The sequence below is a fragment of the Aphelocoma coerulescens genome, chromosome 21 (genome assembly GCF_041296385.1).
Source record: "Aphelocoma coerulescens isolate FSJ_1873_10779 chromosome 21, UR_Acoe_1.0, whole genome shotgun sequence".
NCBI classification, from domain to species: Eukaryota; Metazoa; Chordata; class Aves; order Passeriformes; family Corvidae; genus Aphelocoma; species Aphelocoma coerulescens.
Genome location: NC_091034.1, coordinates 406,708 through 425,030, shown reverse-complemented (window position 1 = coordinate 425,030; position 18,323 = coordinate 406,708). Strand labels below are relative to the sequence as shown.

Genomic DNA, 18,323 nt, shown 5'->3' with positions numbered 1-18,323 from the left:
TAAAGGTGACTTTATTCTCCTCCACGGCATAAGGTCACGTTAAGAATGAAAACCAGAAACACAACCAGTATTTACAGTCAACAAAAGGGGAGTATTTGGCAAATACCTTGCACTGGGAACAGCACTCTTTGTTATTTGGGAATTCAGGGGCTTTTGGAAAATATTGCTTGAGTTTCTCCCAGGCTTCCTTGGAAACCACCCTCCGCTCGTTTTCGGAGATGCACAGGTCACCTGCAGGGACAGAATCAAGGGAAAGGCTTTGATCACAACACGCTCAGGGATGTTTTGCAGCCCTTGATTGAAGAGATTACAAGGAATAAACGTGGGGAAGAAATCCACACGTTCATCAGCCAACACCACGTCAGCAAAAACCAGCAAAGTCACCTTCAACTCGTCTGTGCTTCCTTTAGACAGAGAATAATAGTAATAGCAGTAATAATAATAATAGTAATTTAATTCATAAAAATACCCTTTAGATTTCCAAGATCATGGCCTAAGCAGCTGATCAAACACAAGTCGGGATGTTGGGAAAAGCCAGAGGGCACAGGGCTACTGGTTTCTGATCCTGGCTATCCACAGCTACGTCCTCATGGTGACTCCATTTGCTGATAGCCCTGTGTCCCATGAAGCCAGGTGCTTTCCACATCCTTGAAAACCTCAAATTCCCACTGTAGAATCTCAATACAGTTCCATGTGCCCTATCCAAGCACCTGAAGATGTGGAAAGGGCAGATTTTGCACCCTAAACCTGCTCTAGGGAATAACTGGATGTGAAGATACCAAGCAAGATTTACCAGCTACTCCCCAGAACACTTATTTATCCATCAGGATTATTTATCCTGGTATCAGGATTATCTACCCCAATGCTCAGGCAGCTCCAAGACCCCAGCAAGGGTTTTCCAGGAGCCGTTTGTGCCTGTGGTCTCAGGGATGGAAGCAGGAGGCACACTCAGCACTGGGACACCACTTGCACAGTGATGACACGTGCTGGCCGGATAAACAAGGCTCGGAAAAACAGGGGAAGGCTGCGGGATCCGAGCAGCTGCCCGCTTGCAGGGCTGATGGGGGTCAAGGGGAAAACACAACCACATCTCCCTCCAAGACAGCAGCTGGGAAGTCCCTGTGCAGGCACAGGGAGAAACACGAGGCGCAGCCATTGCGACACCGGGATGGGAACCGGATTTGGGAATATCCGTGCCTCAGTGGGATTGCACCAGCAAGAGGGAAGGAAAACAGCAACTGTGGTGTCCAAAGGGCACAATCCCTTATTATCTGCTTTTCTATAGCCTGGAGAACTGCAGAGAGAGGAGAGGCAGAGAAACTCCTTCCTCCCCACCCTCTGGCAGCTCTTTAACATGACAAGCAGCTCCTCAGGCCCACGGACTCGCTCCAGCTGAGACTGGAATTTGGCCAGCCCTGAAGAGGAAAAAATAGCAATGCTCCCCTCCTGCTTTTCCTCTAATAAACAAAGGTCGGGCCTCGCTGCAGCACTTGGCCTCTTGAGCTCCATCCAACAAGGCCCAGGATGCTGTCCAGAGCCAGCGAGGATAGGGAAAAAAAGGAGTTTGTACAAATAAGTGCCTTGACACCACATGATTAATGAAAACAGATTAATAGGGTGAGTGAAAGAGGTGGAAAAATCAGCTCTGAGTGTGCAGAGAACAAGTGTTTTGCCATCTGGAAGATGATCCCAACCACTGCTGACCCTGCTTCCCACTCCCACCATCCAGGGACATGTTTTGGGCATGGACATCAAAGAAGGCTTAACTTGGTATCTGGAAAAAATTATTCACTGTGCTCAGGCAGCTACTGGAGAGCGAGGAATTGCAGCAAGGATGCAAAGGGAGCTGTGAAGGGAATGCCCGGGTGGCATTCCTGGAGGCCAGCCAGCCCTCCCAGATCCAGCACTGGCTTTTCCAGAGCCTACCATGGAGGCAGGAACCTCCTCCACCACAAAATTAAGGCCGCAGGAACAAGACTACAGATTTGCTGATCCACTCCAGAGTGAATTTTTCAAGGTGGAAAGGTTGTTTTCCATGAGTAATCAGAGGTTAACTCAAGACAACAAAACCTGCCCTGACAGCAGCCCCCTTATTTAGTATTATTTATTCTGCTATGACCCCAAGTCACAGATCAACCAGCAATTTAACACCATACATTTTCCAACGGCCTATTGGCCTATTTTTTGTCATGTCTGGCTCCATAAATGTTCCATCCCCACGCTCCATGCGTTTATTGAACAGCAGCAGCCTCCAGGCAATGTGAAATGCAGCATTCAAGGCTCTAAGTAACAGCTAAAATCGTGACAAAGTGCTTAAACACTGCTTGGAAATGGGATTTCTCAAGCCTTACTCCAGGTTCTTGATTAGCCCTGATGACAGGAAGTGTGTGGATAATTTATGTCATTTTTCTTTCTCTTTAGAGCTAAGACGGAGCATCCCTACAAACCGATGCCTACCAACAGCAGCTTAAGTAAAACTGGGTTTTATGGCTGGGAACACAAGCTTTAAAAAGTGAGATTTAAACAACAGGGTAGCCAAGGATGCAGCTAATGAGGCATCACTTGCAAAACAACTGATACGAGGTCAAAATCTTACGTAAACAGACACCAAAGCACAGCAGGTTGGGAAATCGATATCGGGAGCGGTCCTGGCCCAGGTGCTGGGCAAGTGCTCCTGTTTTAATGTAAACCAGGATACTAAATGGATACTCCCAGCTCCCACCTGGACCAATTTACACCACCTCTTTCTCTCTTACTGCTTTTAGAGCTTCCAAATGGCTGCAGAGCTTTGGTGCTGCCCATGCAGGAAGGGAAGCTCAGCATCTGACAGCTCTGCCTGGCCGAGTCCTTACAGAGTATGCCTGCAAGTAAAACTTCTGAGAGCAAAAAACACCAGGAAAATGAGAGTTGAACACATTTGTGCAGTGACTCCTCAAGCTGGCCACAGCTGGAGCAAAGGCTACAAGGTTAATATGTGCAGTAGTGGGCAACAAGGGAGATATTCAGCTCCATCCCCCGGAGAGACTCACCATGTGGGCAAACGATGTCTTCATTAAAATTTAACTCCTCTTCCTCCTCCCTCTTCTCTTCACTTGATTCATCTAATTAAGAAAAAAAAAAAAAACAAGAGGATTGCACAGAGTTCCTCTCCCAAAGAAAAAAATCTTAGGGGAAAGGAGCACAGTCGCCTTTCAAATTACAGCAAAGCCTTCACCCAAGGGAAAATTTGGAAGGAGATTTGTTATTCTCCGATGTCTTGGCCTCTGGGCAGGCGGGATTACAGCCTCCAGGCCACGTAGGAGGGCTTTGAAGTGCATGGAGCACAAGCCAGGCCTTTGTGAGATTACAAAGGATGCATTTGTTAGGGCTGCAACACCGCAGGGGTTCCCTGCTCCCAGACATCTCCCGAGTTTAACCTAAACACAAGCCTAGGTAAGAGCAAAGGAAGCACAATTCCTGGCAAAAGCCCTGATCTAAACCAGATGCTGCCTCACAAACCGAGGGGGAGCCTGCCAGGGGGTTGACAAGCCTTACATCAATCTCTAAATTAGTTAAAATCAAGCGTTGGCCACTGAATGGAGCATCATTAAGACAGTGACGTGTCAGCAAGAGCCTCTAACAAGCTGCCTAAGGAGAGACTTGGCTCGTGAGTAATTCAGATGCACTGCTGGGAGCTGCAACCTGTTGTGAATCAGTAAACCCCGAGGAACGTGGAGAGGTAACCCAGAAATACCCTTTTCTCCATGAGTGCTTCCCCTTCTCACGGGGCTGAGGTGCCCTCCAGCCTTCCAGCCCAAGATCAATGCCCTGAACCATCGTTCCCACTTTCATTCCAACAAGCTTCTTACCCAGTTCAAAGAAGTGCAACAAAATAGAATTTTCAAACATTTAAAGAGCAGAAGGCAAATAAAACCTCCATCTATTCTCATGATATGGGCACAGAATGGAGTGAAATTCATGATTTTCGTTCCCGGGCTGTGTTTTCCCAGTGCTGCTGCATCAGCTGTGCTGTTTTATCCCTCAACCTTCACAATAAACATCATCATCATCCCTTCTGCAAGGTAATTTTCACGTTTCTTCCTTTCCTGTGCTCTCTCATTCAGAGAAAAGTGGATGAAAAGATCATGTGTCTGGGGTGGTAATTTCACACAGCTTTGTAAAACCACTTATCGCCTCATCTCGCTCTCCAGCACAAAGATCACCCCGCAGTTTTCAAGCTTAGCAAAGAAAACGCTCCTTAAATTAAGGACTTTTTTATTTGATTTATTATCCTTTCCTCCCTACTCGTACAAGGGGAACAAAACAGCTACAGAAACCCCTGACGTGTCTTTTGTTAGGAGGGATCAGGCAGAGCTGGTGGGCCTCTACAGCAGCAGAAATCAGGAGGAAATCAGGAGTAAATACCTTTGTTTTGTGCATTTCCATTCATTTTTCCATTACTGTGCTCTGCATCTTCATCTTGCTCGTTTAATTGTTCCAGAGCCAGCTGCCGCCAGCTCCTCAAGGATGCTTTTCCAACCCAAAACCCGTCATTCCTGCAGGGAGACAACAGCACTGGTACCCCAAAATCACAGCTCCCTTCTTCAGAGCCCAAACAGGGAAATCTTTAGCAAAAAGCTGTTCAAGCACTTCTAAAAAGCATCTTTGACAGCATTTGGGACTTCCATACCCCTTGACTGTCATCTTCAGCAGGTTGGTCACGGTTTTGTAGTCCTCGTTCAGCTGGTTCTTCAGCCGCAGGATTCGACACCTTTCCACCACACAGTCCTTGCAAAGTGCTTTGACTGGAGTGGGGAGGAAAGAAACACAGGTTTTTACACTATGTATTGCATAATTTACTGCACAGGTAGTTTCCTGCTGGTTCAAAGGCCCTCAAACAGGTGTGTACCAACTATGCTGCCTCAGGATGGGTGATTTCACGTGTAAATGAGGAAATCCAGGGGGTTACAGCCGCATCAGACCATGTTTGAAGCTTAAAGAAGCATAAAATAGTTCAAATGAGGTGTGATCTGCTCCACCACTTCACAGCTCTGCTCTCACAGCTCCTGGTCTCCACAGCCTGTAGTCTCAGGGAACCAGGGCAGCCCAGCACGCAGCCACAGGAGGCAGGAAATGCCAAGAAAACACCTGTATTGTGGCACTTTGCCAGTTCAGCCCAGAAAAATCACCCTCCTGCAAAGGCTGCACTGGACCAAAGGGGTGGAAATCCTCCAGCTGGGCAAGTATTTTATAGATTTTCATCCTGGAGTGAGAGAAGGGAAGCAGCGTGTCCATCCATCCTTTTACCCATCCCTCCCTCCCTGCCAGCCATACTCAACCCACAACCCTTCAGGCAATCTTCCACTTGACTAATAAACCTTGCCCTGTTTTTCCCCACAAAGGCTGCCTGCGTCACAAGCAGCTTCTTCCCTACAAGCTCCCAGTAGGAGCTGAGCTAATTTGGTCGCAGTGGGAGTTACTGAGCAACTTCCTAAAAGGAACGAAACCCGGGGCTCTACGAGGGGATGCCCAACGCCTAGAGGGGCTGGGCTGACCCTGAAAAGCAGAATGTGTGGTAGGTGCTTCACCAGGAGCAGGCTAACAGGTAAGTGCTCCCTCGGATGAGGTGACAGACAGGAAGGGATATTTTTGGCCTGAATATTCCATGAGACCCAGCCCACACAGGAGCTGTGGGTGCTGCAGGCACAGAAAATAATTGTCAAGAGTTTGGAGTGGTGCATGTGGAAGTTTTATTTTCTAGAATCGCCTTCAAACCTTCCAAATATTACGTTTCCTAAGCCAAGTGCCCCATCCCTCCACAGCAATTCCTCCAGGCACAGCCCTTCCCTGAGCAGAGCCCGAGGCCAAAGCAGACCCTGTGATCACCCGAAATGGGTTTGGGAAATGGTAACAGAATTAAGTGATACTAAAAAAATCCGCTGGAAATAAGGCAGCCCTAAAGCCATGCACTGAAATAAAGTTATGATGATAAAGGATGGCTCAAAACAGGGCTGGGACCAGACCAGGGCTCTAAACCACATTCCAGGAGGTGACTTGGAGAGGATGTTACCGTTCAGCCGGGGCCCTCCTCCATATCGCCGGTAGAAGAAGTCGGCCACGTATTCTGATATCCTCTTCATCAGGGATATTTTATCAGGATGGAGTTTGCCATGGGAGCACAGGCAGGCTGTGTTATCAATAGGTTTGGGAGGAGTGGACTCATCCAGCCATTTCTGCAGCCATTCCAGAGAGATGAAGTCATAAGGGGAACCTGGGAGGGGAGAAACCGCAAACAGAAACAAGACCATGCATGTCAGCTCCAATGCCAGGTGGTATTTTATAATTATTCTTAAAAAATTAACAGGCAATCACTGTTGATTAAATCTCTGAGGTACAAGTTTTGAAAGGTCTGATCCAGCTTCTCCCACCCCATTCTGATCTCAGTGTCACAGATTCAGAAGACAGGAGCTACGTGAGATTAAGATGTGCAGATCATTTTGGATTCAGCAATCAATATGCAACAGCTCCAAGGAGCAATGGTAATGCTTTCAAACCTTTTGGGGATTACTGGAGAGCACTCGAGGAAAGGGGAAGGTTTTCCTATCATCCATCAAGGGACTGATATAATATGTAAATCACCATCATACATTACAAGCTTTTTCTACAACAGAGGGAGTTCATTGGGGTAATTTGAAAATTAAAGGCAACAACAGCAGAAAGGAAGTCAGTGTTTCCCCCTGTCCTTTCAGCACCCAAAATTTCAGTGTCTATAACAATTTTAGGTGAGAAAATTTTAAAGTTTACAGTGCAAATGGAAACTTGCTTAGATTTTTTGTTGAAGCAGAGCAGCAGGCTTGCCCTTGTTTGCCGAAAGAGAAGTACAAAGCCGGGTTCAGGAGCAGGTCAGTGCTTGTGTGAGCAGGGAAATAGTTTGGGGTGAAACCCCTGTATCTCAATACCGAGGCACAGTATCACTACACAACTCTTCTGTGGGATGACTGGGAAATTAGGAGTAAATTAGGAAGAATTAAAACCCATTCTGTGCTGCCACATTGGCAGCTCTGAAACTGTGGGGAAACGCACCCGTTGGTGACATTTATAACTGAGCACAAATCCTTCATGTTTCCTAGGCAGGAGCAACAGAGAAGCAAGAGGAAAACACACAAGACAGGAAAACACCGTTTCTCCAGCTTGCACGGGAGCTCTATGAAGCCTCTTTTCCTCCACAGCCTCAATCCACGGTGTTTTCATCTTACGCAACGCCCTCCGCAGCCGTGACCTCCAGAGAATTGCATCGCTGTCAGAACTGGTTTGCCAGTTTGGGATGAAACTGCCTCCCCCAGAAAGGAGGGTTTTCTGGGGCAGGCTCCACAAAGCTGGCAGAAAATGTGTCTGCACAGCTGCAGAGAGAGCCCCGAGCTCTGGAGAGACAGGACCCGGAGCAGCGCTGGAATGATGCTGCCTCCAGCTGTGCTGGAAGTGCTGTGCCCATGATGTGCCAGCAGCAGGCAGAGGGTGCCTCAGGGCAAAGTTTTAGGTCCTGTCATCTCTGAATTGGGCAGAAGAGCTTCACCTGCACTTGTAAAAACCATCTCTTTGAGATTTATTCCTCTGTAACATCAGAACTGCCGAAAGCAAACTCTTCTGTTCCTGCTGAGGGAAAACACACTGGGAACTGTGCTGCTGCTCCTTTTCACAAGTGACTCAGGGCAGGTTCATCCCTCCAGCACAACTCTCATCTCACAGTGACATTTGAGTGCTGCTCAGGCTCGTGAGGAGCTGTGACATCTTCCTGCTCCAGAGTTAAGCACCTGCATTCCCAAACTGGAGAGGAAGATGTTTACAGGAACAGGAGTTTGCTGTTGGGCTACTCCAATCTCATGGTGGACTCTGAGCATCCAATAATAAAAGCTAAACAGCAAATTCTCTAACAGGCAAATTCTCTAACGATTACACCCACTTTTAAATCTTCAACTATAATTATCCTGGAGTGTTTAGGAGAGGCACATAGTGGAGACAAATTCCCTGGGCTGGATGGACAGAGCAAGTTTTGAGGGAGATGGGCGAGAAAAACAAGGTGGGAAATAAAACTCCGTGTGCTGAGGCAACAAGACTCAAGGAGCAGGAGGAAAAGCTTAACCCCAGTCTCCCTACAAAGCTGAGACATGGAGCAGTGAAGCACTGGCAGGGATGGATCCAGTAATTTTCTGCTGGAGGTCAGGCATTCTCTTAGCCCGTTACCTGCTGATGGATCGGGCTCACCAGCTCCCAAACCTGCCCTGAGCTGGCAATTTGGGAGCAGGCAGTTATTCCGCCTCGATGCTCCTAACGAGCTGAGCTGCTCACCAGGCAGAAGAAAAGAGTCACAAAGCATGAGGCTGACGGATGGGGAAGGAGCAGGAGGGAATTAGCGACGCCAGAGGCCACGAGAATGAGCAAAGAAAGGAGAAAAATAGGTTAAGGCAGGGAAAGAAGCAAGAGAAAACAAATGTAAGCATGCATGAAGCTCTCCCCTTCCAGAGGGCTGCGGGAATGCCTTCCAGCAAGGCCACAGCACCTGGGGGTTAGTCACAAATCATTCCTAAGCTTAACAGCTCTACTACAGCAATACTCCACAATGTCTTACAGACCAGCTTCGGCGGGTAACCTTTGGTAGAGCTCCTTCACCTCCTCGTGTTTGATCTTGCCTCTGGCCACGCTCTGTTTGCGCATCTCGGCCATTTCATTGCACCACTCCTCAAACTTGCAGTTATCCCGCTCTACGAGCTCCTGCAGAAAAGCTGGGAAAGAAAAAGAAACCCCAGGAATTGAAGGGAAAATGCCAGCTATGTTAATTACCACGGGTTATCTGGGGATAACAAACCTAAAAATTCCCTCCCGCAGCCCTGCCGGGCGAGGTCTTTCCCCAAGCCAAGCATGCGGATGTTGCTCTCTCTGATACTGACGGTTGCAGATGATTAAATGCAAAGTTTTGCACCCAAGAAAATAATTTACTTGGGGTTGGTTGCTACGTTAAGTGCAGCTCCTCTGTCCTGCCTCATGGTTGCTGGGGGCAAACAAAAGCTTTTCACCCTGTGGATACACCTGAAGCCTCTCACGACCTGCGATCCAGCACACTGCAACCCCAAGGGCAAAGAGCCCTCAGGAGATGGGAGATTAGCCACGGCAGATCCACAGAAAGGTGAGGGAAATGGGGATTTTTGCTGCCACTGATGGAAAAACCCCAAACAAACCAAACCTCAGCAGGGAAAAAAGAAGATAAACCACTTCCCTCACAGGGCTGGTGGGAGGGAGTGGAGGGGAAGCTCTGCTTATCTGAGACCTTTTCCTATTTAGAATTATTTTGAAGAGCTAAAATATCTGCAAAAAGGTTAATTCTTGACCAAAATATCCATCTTGGGAGAATATTCAGTATTAAAAAATAACCAGCCTGACCTCCTTGAGGTCAGAGCCAAGTTACGTCTCTCCACTGTCCCGGAAAAGCCGCTTTTTAACAGCATCAAAGCAAAATGCCTCAAATTTACAGTTCCATGAAACCTCCCCACAACCGCAGAGCTTGACTGCTGCCCTTCAATCCCTGTTCTCTGGCAGGATTCCACGGGAAACAAAGGCAACCGCGGGGCTGTGCAGGAATTTGGAGCTGGGTGGAGAGGTTTTTGTTGAGTTATTGTTTTGGGCAGAACGGTAGGAGGAAAGGGAGAGCAAGAAAGCTCAGGAAACAGGCTGAAAATACAGATCCAGGCAGGAATTAGTGCTAATTCCTGAAGTTTTATGGCTTGGAGGGTATGTTTTAAACAGGGGGGGCTTGGGAAAGGTTTGGGGTGTTATTAGGGGGGATTAAGGTGTATGATTTACCCCCTCTGCAGGGATCCAAAGGGAGCCACCACCTCTGCTCCACAGGAAAGGAGTAAAGGGGGAACACACCTCAGCACCAGGGGTCTAATTAGTGTTTCTAATCAAGGAGCAGCCGAACAGGAAACATTAAACCCACAGGCAGTTCTGGCACCCCCATAATTCTAAAGCACGGCACGAAGGCGCTCAGCCCAAATTCCCATTCGGGGCTTGGAGCCTTTTTATTTTCATGTCATTTGTTCCTGCTGTGGCAAAGCTGAGGCAGTCGCAGAGGGAACCTGACATCTGTCAGGATTATTCACCTCCTCGTGCATTGCTGATGACATTTAACCACGCTGTTCTCCTGCACCCTTGGAATGCAAGCAGGATCCCAGTGGCGAATCCCAGCGGGAGGATCTCCTCCTGACCCCTTCCCAGCTTGACCAGTTGGGTAAGAAAGCGATGTCTGAGTGGGCACATGGGAGGGATCAGCAGTTTAATGTTAATTAACTGCTGGGAAAACCCAGGGGTTTCACTGGTCAAGACACCAAGGTGCCACATGGCACCTTTGGGGCTCCTGGACAACAGTCAAAAATCATGGAATCATGGAGTGGGCTGTGTTGGGTGGGACCTTAAGATCATTTTGTTTCACCCAGGGACATCTTCCACTATCCCCTGCTGCTTCAAGCCCCAATGTCCAACCTGGCCTTGGACACTGCCAGGGATCCAGGGGCAGCCACAGCTGCTCTGGGCACCCTGTGCCAGGGTCTCACCACCCTCACAGCCAGGAATTCCTTCCCAAAACCCCTCTGACCCTGCCCTCTGGTACTGGGAAGCCATTGCCCCTTGTCCTGACACTCCAGACCCTTGTCCCAAGTCCCTTTCCAGCTCTCTTGGAGACCCCTTCAGGCACTGGGAGGGGCTCTAAGATCTCCCTGGGGCCTTCTCCAGCTCTCCCTGCCTGGCACCAGAGCAGAGGGGCTCCAGCAACTTCCTAACCCCAAAACGGGACTTCAAGCAAAATTCCAACTCCTAGCCCACCGGGAGCATTGCAGGACGAGAGGGATCCCCAAGGGACTCACCTGGCACTTCGACTGTGAGGGATTTCTCCCGGGCCTGCAGCCTGTACACCAGCATGTAGGCATTGCGGGAGCAGTGGGTGCCCTTCCCACACTTGGGCTTACGGCTCTGGGATTTCGATGGCTCCGCTGTGGGAACAAAAGGCAAAACCTCAGCAACACACGAGCTCCTTCCCTGATCCCCCATTAACGGGATGAGTTTGCCACCCAGCCAGCTTCCCCGTGCCAGGCCTCTGTGCCAAGCACTGGGCTTGGCATGACTCAGAATTGTATCCCAAAGAAAGCCCCAGATCTCTCCAGTCTTTCTGGGTAAATCAAAGGGACTAAATTTAGGAGCCTTTTCTGAACCTCCCTTCTCCAAGAGCCTTTCTTCCCTCCCCAGTGGAACTTCTCTGAGCCAAAAGCCACCCTTGGAAAAACATCCTTTCTCCCTTTTGCCTCTTGTTCTGGTGTCCTGACTCCAAAGAAAAGAGTCGAATCCTCAGGGAAGAAAATCGTATTTACAGGTGATTGTGGATATGAAAAAAACACAGCAAAGCTTTTGGGAAGCCAAGAGCCACGGAAAGGGTTGCTTTGGAGCAGCTGGTGGGGGATGTCAAGTTGTGTTGCAAGAGCTGCCGTTTCCAGACGGATTCTCAGGCAAGGAAAACACTTATCTACAGCTGCAGCTTCAAAAATCAAACCATTTTAAGCAAAGAAAAAAATTAAAGGAACAACGTTCCATAAGTCAAACTCTAAATGGATCACTGAATTATTAAGTTTCTTTTTCCCAAATTCTGAAAAAATTCATATGCCCTTCCCCCCACACTATCCAGGGGACTTCCCAGACTCTATTTATTTGCAATTTATCCAAGAATTTTCTAAATTGTTCCCATCTGCATGGCCAAGACTCTCCCACCACAGACCTTCACTTTATGCTACTGACCTTCTCCTGCTGTTACATGTATTTGTAACAAAGAAAGACCTCAGTTTTGCCCAGAACAGGCAAATTACGTCAAAATTTGATACAAATATTGAGCTTCCAGCTTAGAGAGGCTCCTAAACACACTTTAGTTCTATTCTCCAAACAGTTTTGAATTGAAATACAAGAAATAAGAACATTTACTTGCAGTTAAGCATAAAACTTTATAAAACTGAGGTCACAGCAGTTTATTTGCATCTCATTTTGTTGCACTGAGTGAGTGGGAAGGGTAAAAACAAAGGCTGAACTGCTCTGGGTGTCTTTCAGGGCTCAGTTTCCCTGCACACCACTAGATGTCCGGCCAGCTCTAGCCTGAGCCGGGAGCGAGTGGAGCCACAGGGAACACGACAGAGCTGCTGGCACAGGCAGGATCATGGAATCACCATGGCTGGAAAAGCCCCCCAAGATGATCAAGTCCACCACTAGCCCAGCACTAACCCATGTCCCCAGGGGCCATGTCCACATGGTTTTCGAACATGTCCAGGGATGGGGACTCCACCACTGCCCTGGGCAGCCTCTTCCAGGAAGGATTTTTCCCAATATCCAACCTAAATCTCCCCTGGCCCAGCCTGAGGCCATTCCCTCTCCTCCTGTCCCTGTTCCCTGGCAGCAGAGCCCGACCCCCCTGGCTGCCCCCTCCTGTCAGGGACTTGTGCAGAGCCACAAGGTCCCCCCAGAGCCTCCTTTGCTCCAGGCTGAGCCCCTTTCCCAGCTCCCTCAGCCGCTCCTCGGAAGTTCTCCAGACTCTTTTCCTTGTGCTCCAGACCCTTCTCCAGCTCCACTGCCCATCTCTGGACACATTCCAGCACCTCAAGAAGCATCGTGTAGGTGAGAACAAGGAAATGGGAGAAGGCTGATGCCCCATTACACCAAACCAAGGGAGCACTTAAATCCGCAGGTGTTTTTTTCTCTAAAGATGCCTTAAAGAAAAGCAACATTCCATAAATTCCAACCACAGCAAAGCATCCAGGTGGGCCAGAATTCCTGGGAATGGATTGCTCGAACTGCAAGCTAATTTCTTATTAACTTCCCTGGTTCTCCTGCCTGCGAGCACCTGCACTACAGAACACTGAGTCACTACAAAACCAATTCACTCCAAATGCCAGTTCAACACTGAGCTGCTCTTATTTATTGACTGCAGAGTGAGAAAGCCACAGGTCCAACCTCAGCCCAAGCTCTCCAAGAAATCTCCAAGAAATCTCCAAGAAATCCAGTCCAGGACCACAGTGATCTGAGCAGCACGTGACGAGCCAGTAAAACAGAAAAGCACCAAGGAAAAAGCTCAGAGTAAAAAGGCAGTTTTAGCTTCCAAGTCGTTATTTGGATCAAAATTGTTTTTACTGTCTCCAAGTAAAACACCTCAGTGCAAATAGAACCATAATGTGTTAAGGAAACTGAAAGCATTCTCCTTATCTGTTCCAAGGAAGTGGCACTTGCCTGTTGCTCCTTGATAGGAACCCGCTGCCCGCGTTATCAGCGTCTTATCTGCCATGTGGCAGCCAGAGAAATACTAGAGCAGCTGATCAGGAGGTGCAAACACTCACACGGGGCTGAAACGAAGCAAATCTGGCTGCAATCACCAGGATTGCTGTTTCCCGTGTTCCTCCGAGCCGTGACAGCCCGGGTAAGAGCATTCTGGGGAGGAGCAGCAGGCTGCAGCCGGGGACGCCCGTGGTTTTGGTGAAAAGAGTTATTTTAAAAGGGCACTCACAACTGAAAGGTTTTACCTAGATCTTCCTCAATCCCCAACTGCAGTTTCTTCCCCTCCATCTTCTCAATGTCTTCGTCATTGAACTTGTACCACTCGCCCGTCTGCGGGTCCTTCACGTGGGCGATGTAGTGCCCGGAGTAGGCACTTACTCCGCGGTGGATGAGCACAGCGCTCAGCTCGTACACGTACACACCATCTGCAAGGCAGGCAGCACTTACTCACAGCTCTGCAGCCAGCAGCACTCGTCTTTCCTGGCCTAAAACTTTGTGTTTTCACCAGGCAGCAAAGCCTGTACTTGAACTCACAGCTCTTCAGGACATTGTTAAGAAGGTTGTAGCTTAATAACAGGGATGTTGTTTGAAATATGGGCTTCAAACAACTCTCGACAGAATTTTCAGTCAAAAAAGAGGATTCAGAGGAACCACAGAATCCCACAATGGTTTGGGTTGGAAGGGACTGTTGGGCAGGGACACCTTTCATTATCCCAGGTTGCTCCAAGCCCCAACGCCCAACCTGGCCTTGGATGCTTGCAGGGATCCAGGGACAGCCACAGCTTCTCTGGGCACCCTGTGCCAAGGGCCTCCCCACCCTCACAGGGAGGAATTTCCTCCTAAACAGAATTACAGAGATCTGCCAAGAAGCAATAGGAAAAGATAACAGAAAACTGTCCCAAACTCACTTTTTTGCTCCATGAAAGGCTCCATGTCCAGCAGCTCTGAGAAGCCGATGTAGGTGTTCAGCTTCTTCTTGTGGCCAGTTTGTCTGTGCGGAGGCAAAGCTTCGGCTCAGGGCAGAGCAGTAACAGCTCACATCCCAAAATAACTCCCCTGAACATCCCCAGAGAGGCTCAGACACCCTGACACCCCTCAAATTAAAGCAGGAAGAGCAGGGCAGGTGACTTCCCAAAGAGCTTCCAGGGGTTCCCACTCACCTGTCAAACACAAAGCGCATGAGCTGCAGGTTGAGGGTGCAGGGCAGGCTGAGCAGCCGGATCTTCCTCGTGGCGTTCTGCTTGCTCTGACAAGTCTCACAAAAATAACGATTGTCCCCTTCTAATTTTTCCTCCTGAGTGTGGAGAGGCAGAGGGAAAGGTCTTGAGAACATGTCACCTCTGAAAAGTCAATTGAGCTACTCAACAGCTGGAGAGTGAGAAGCGCCAAAGTTGTTTTAACTATTTAAGTCTCTTTTTAGCTGCTTCCCAAATTTTTCTCTGAGTTAAAGACACACTAATAACTGCCCTTTACAGCATGGCCATAGCAGGCTGCTCTCACTTTAAGACAAATTTTCGACTGAATCAAGCCCCATTCCAAGTTCTCAGGTCTCTTACTCTTGCTCCTTGCTTGACTGAGTTGGTTTATACCAAAGAAAGTAATTAAGTCACCCCTTTTATGAGTTCACGTGGACCCAGTTAATGTAAAGCCACATTTTAGCCTGGAAACTACAGCCCTCTGCTCAGCCACCCAAAATCACCGTGCAAGAGTCACTCATTGCCTAAGCAGATCCAAGGGCAGGATTAGGCCAGAGGAAAATTCCAACCCCTCTAAAAAACGTCACAGGGCTGTTTGTGTGAAGCAGGAGCAGACAAACGTCAAGTTCACCGATTCAGGAGTTTAATGTGTACACCCAAACCAGTTTTTTTTTCATAGCAGACCTTCCAGGCAGGGCAACTGGTTTGCTGAGTGCACCAGCAACCGAGGAGCTCAGGGAAGGGGTTCGGGTTAGCTCTGTCCTAAATAATTTGAGTGGAATCCACACCTTAGTGTGCCAGAGCCGAACTTCAGATCCAGGCAAATTTTCAAGCTGAATTGAGAGCACTTGCAGCTGTTCCTGCAGCTATTCCCGGAGCTCCCTGGTACTTCTGAGAGCACATTTTTCAGCAGGGAATGTCTCCTGTTGCTATGCAGATGAGCACTGACATAGAAAACATGGAAAGCAGCCGTTCTCACAGTGCTATCTGTGACAAAGCCGGCAGAGACTTCTCCCTAACTTTCCTGGCAAAGTATTTTAACTAAAAATGCAACTTCCAAGTGCTTTTTAAAGCCATAACAGGAGCATGTGATATCACAGAACCATTCCTTTCTCCATGCCTCAATCCTCATTTTTCGGGTCTGCAGAAAAAACCATTTTCACTTAAATGCATCTCACCGAGCCAAGTCAGTGGCTTCGCTCTGACACCGACCTCGAAGGCTGTGAATTGGAGGAAGGAATTGAAATTCCTTGCTAAAAATAGCAGGACTCCAACCCCAGCGAGCTCATACCTTGAGGAATTCTGTTATGCAGTCTGTCAACTGCTTGTGTCCTTGGATGTTTAACTCCAGCTCGTAAAATTTAGACACCAGTTTAGATTCTCTGCCGCACTGGTTGCAGCTGGGATGGGAAAGAAGACAAAAATTTATCTGAGGACAGGTCATGGCTCACATGTCGGGGCTCCCCAGCCTTTAGTAAAATATTCCTTGAATAAAACCAGGAGAAAAAGTGAAGTCAGGGCTAAGGAGATCCACGCCTCCACAGCACAAAAACTCCAGAAGAAGGTTTAAACATCTCAACAGCACCTACCAGGACCTGTCACGACTCGCATGTCCCATCTTATATTATTTTTAAGGTGAAATTCATAGCTCTGAGAACACAGGAATGGAAATACAACACCCAGGACACTGTTTTTTGGCTGCAGGACCTGCCACTCCATTAGCTCACTTGCAGGTTTAATTGGTAAATTCCCATTAAAGGATTAGAAGCAGCTGGAGAACTGTCACAGCAACACCACACGCACAGGAACAGGAAAGGAAAAGGTAAATATGTCTAAGAAAGTGTTTCTGCTGCAGCTTAACTGCCTGCTCTGGTTGTTAGGAGGGATCTCCCCCTCCCAAATCCTTCTAAAAATTTAAATATTTACAAAAAGGGTCTTCCCAAAACTATTACTTACACCGTGACATAGGCATACTCTCCACAGAACTGCTTTTGCACAATGTTCCGGACATCTGGGTTTTTCTGTTTGGACAAAGTATCTTCCAGCAGGGACATGAACAGCTTGGAAAACTCCTGGGCATCCTGAAAGAGAAAACCAAGTTCATTAACAATCCACCACAGCACAATCCCAACCCTGTCACTAACTCACTGCTAATTACCCTGAGCCCTCCACACAGGCTGTGCCGAGGCTCCGTGCACTGCATGGAAAACAAAGACCAGGCAGGAGAACTAAGGAAAACAGAGGAATTTGGCTAAAGGGAGTGTGAGGCCCTCGGTGTGGGAGCACAGCGGGAGCTGCCCTGGCTCCCCGCCAGCCCTGCCGGGGGCTTCGACTTCTGCCCCGCTCCTCCCAGGATTCTGGAAGGGATAAAAACCCTCCTGTGGAGCTTTCGAGCCACTTGATCCTCATTTTTGCAGCTGTCCCTGCTCAGATCAGAGGTGAGAAGAGAAATAAAAACACCCCAAATATGAGAAGCCGCCCTGTGGGTGATCCCGGCGATGCTCCACAGCTTCCTCACACCCAGCTCGGGGCCTTTCTCTCCCACCCTGGTTCTCCTCCCCCCAAAACAAACAGGTTTTGGCCTTTCTCAGCTGCTTTTTGGTGTCCCTGGCCGGCTTCCTTCCCCTCCTGACCCTCCCAAGGAAACATCTGCCAGTGCCCCAGATCTTCCTCCAAAACCTCCTGTTACCTCTCCAAGTGCATTTCCAAGCCGTGCCCCTCTCCCAGGCTCTCTCCAGCTGCAGCCCCACAGGGCCCCGCAGCACTCACCTCCCACATGCTCCCCTCAGATCCTGGCTGGCTCCCGCTGATCCACCTCAGCCTGGGGATCTCTTCACCCCTGGGAGGGCCCTTCCACCACCCAACCCCCCGCTCCCGGGGAGGAGCAGCCCATGAACACCTGCAGAAGGACCCTGACTGCAGCTCTGGCTCCCACCTGGCCCCATCCCATTGCTCCTGGGCTTCATCCCACCCTTCCCTTGGCTCCTCCTGATCTGCACTCATCACTTCCTAGCCTCATTCCATTGCTCCTTGGGCTCCTCCTTATGTCCCTGTACTCATCCCACTGTCCCATGTCCTGATCCCATCACTCCCTGGGCTCCTCCTTGTCTCCCTGTTCTTATACCGTTCCTCCTCAGGATCCTCCTCATCTCCCTGGCCCTGTCCCATCACTCCCTGGGCTCTTCCTGATCCCTCTGTGCTCCCTGGTCCCCTCCTGTTCCCCCCCTGCGCTGTGGGAGGGGCCTGGAGCCCCACCTCCCCCTTCATCTTTGCATCCAGAAGCCAGACCCAGCTGGGAACTGCCCAGTGACCACCCAAGGGTGATTCCCAACTTCTGGAAGTGTCAGGAACGCCCTCCCACACACCTGCTGCTGCCCCGTGTCCAGCCCCAAGGCCTTGACAAAGCCCGAGGGGTCGATGTAGCGCCGCTTGCTGTTCTGCAGCAGAGCAAACAGGTACTGCAGGTGCTCACAGATGGTCTGGGGCTCATAATCTGGGGAAAACACAAGGCACAGCAGGAACTCAGGGCGAGAAGGGATCGCTAAACGTGTTTCACTTGTTCTGGTTTTGTCAGGGGAAATTAAAACTAAAAGTGATGGGGCTGGAAGGTGGTTTGAGTTGTCAGGAAAACTGAAGTGGATCACGTAGGGGATGGTGGCAAATCCCAGCACAAGCTAAACAGAGAATAATGTAGGTTGGAAAAAATCATTAGGATCATCAAGTCCAACTGTAAATATTTACTTTCTGAAACTTCCAGACAGGAGGGTGGAGCCAGGCTCTGCTCCCAGGGAACAA

The 18,323-nt window shown here is 49.1% G+C and overlaps 1 protein-coding gene across 6 annotated transcripts in view; it reads right to left on the bottom strand.

Moving 5' to 3' along the window:
• Window positions 1–18,323, bottom strand: part of USP48 (ubiquitin specific peptidase 48) — a 30,390-nt gene that overhangs the window by 9,690 nt on the left and 2,377 nt on the right. For 4 of the 6 annotated variants that reach the window (XM_069034623.1, XM_069034622.1, XM_069034620.1 and 1 more), the window contains exons 4-16: window positions 17,894–18,021; window positions 16,485–16,609; window positions 15,820–15,928; window positions 14,493–14,626; window positions 14,241–14,323; window positions 13,578–13,757; window positions 10,893–11,018; window positions 8,610–8,759; window positions 6,050–6,250; window positions 4,670–4,784; window positions 4,405–4,535; window positions 3,030–3,101; window positions 107–231 (exon numbers count right to left, since the gene is read on the bottom strand). In XM_069034623.1, the coding sequence (XP_068890724.1) occupies window positions 107–231; window positions 3,030–3,101; window positions 4,405–4,535; window positions 4,670–4,784; window positions 6,050–6,250; window positions 8,610–8,759; window positions 10,893–11,018; window positions 13,578–13,757; window positions 14,241–14,323; window positions 14,493–14,626; window positions 15,820–15,928; window positions 16,485–16,609; window positions 17,894–18,021 (1,679 nt within the window). Of the gene's footprint in view, window positions 1–106; window positions 232–3,029; window positions 3,102–4,404; window positions 4,536–4,669; window positions 4,785–6,049; window positions 6,251–8,609; window positions 8,760–10,892; window positions 11,019–13,577; window positions 13,758–14,240; window positions 14,324–14,492; window positions 14,627–15,819; window positions 15,929–16,484; window positions 16,610–16,686; window positions 16,752–17,652; window positions 17,674–17,893; window positions 18,022–18,323 lie in introns of those variants that run through there. The other 2 variants (XM_069034624.1, XM_069034621.1) reach the window with 2 other exon arrangements.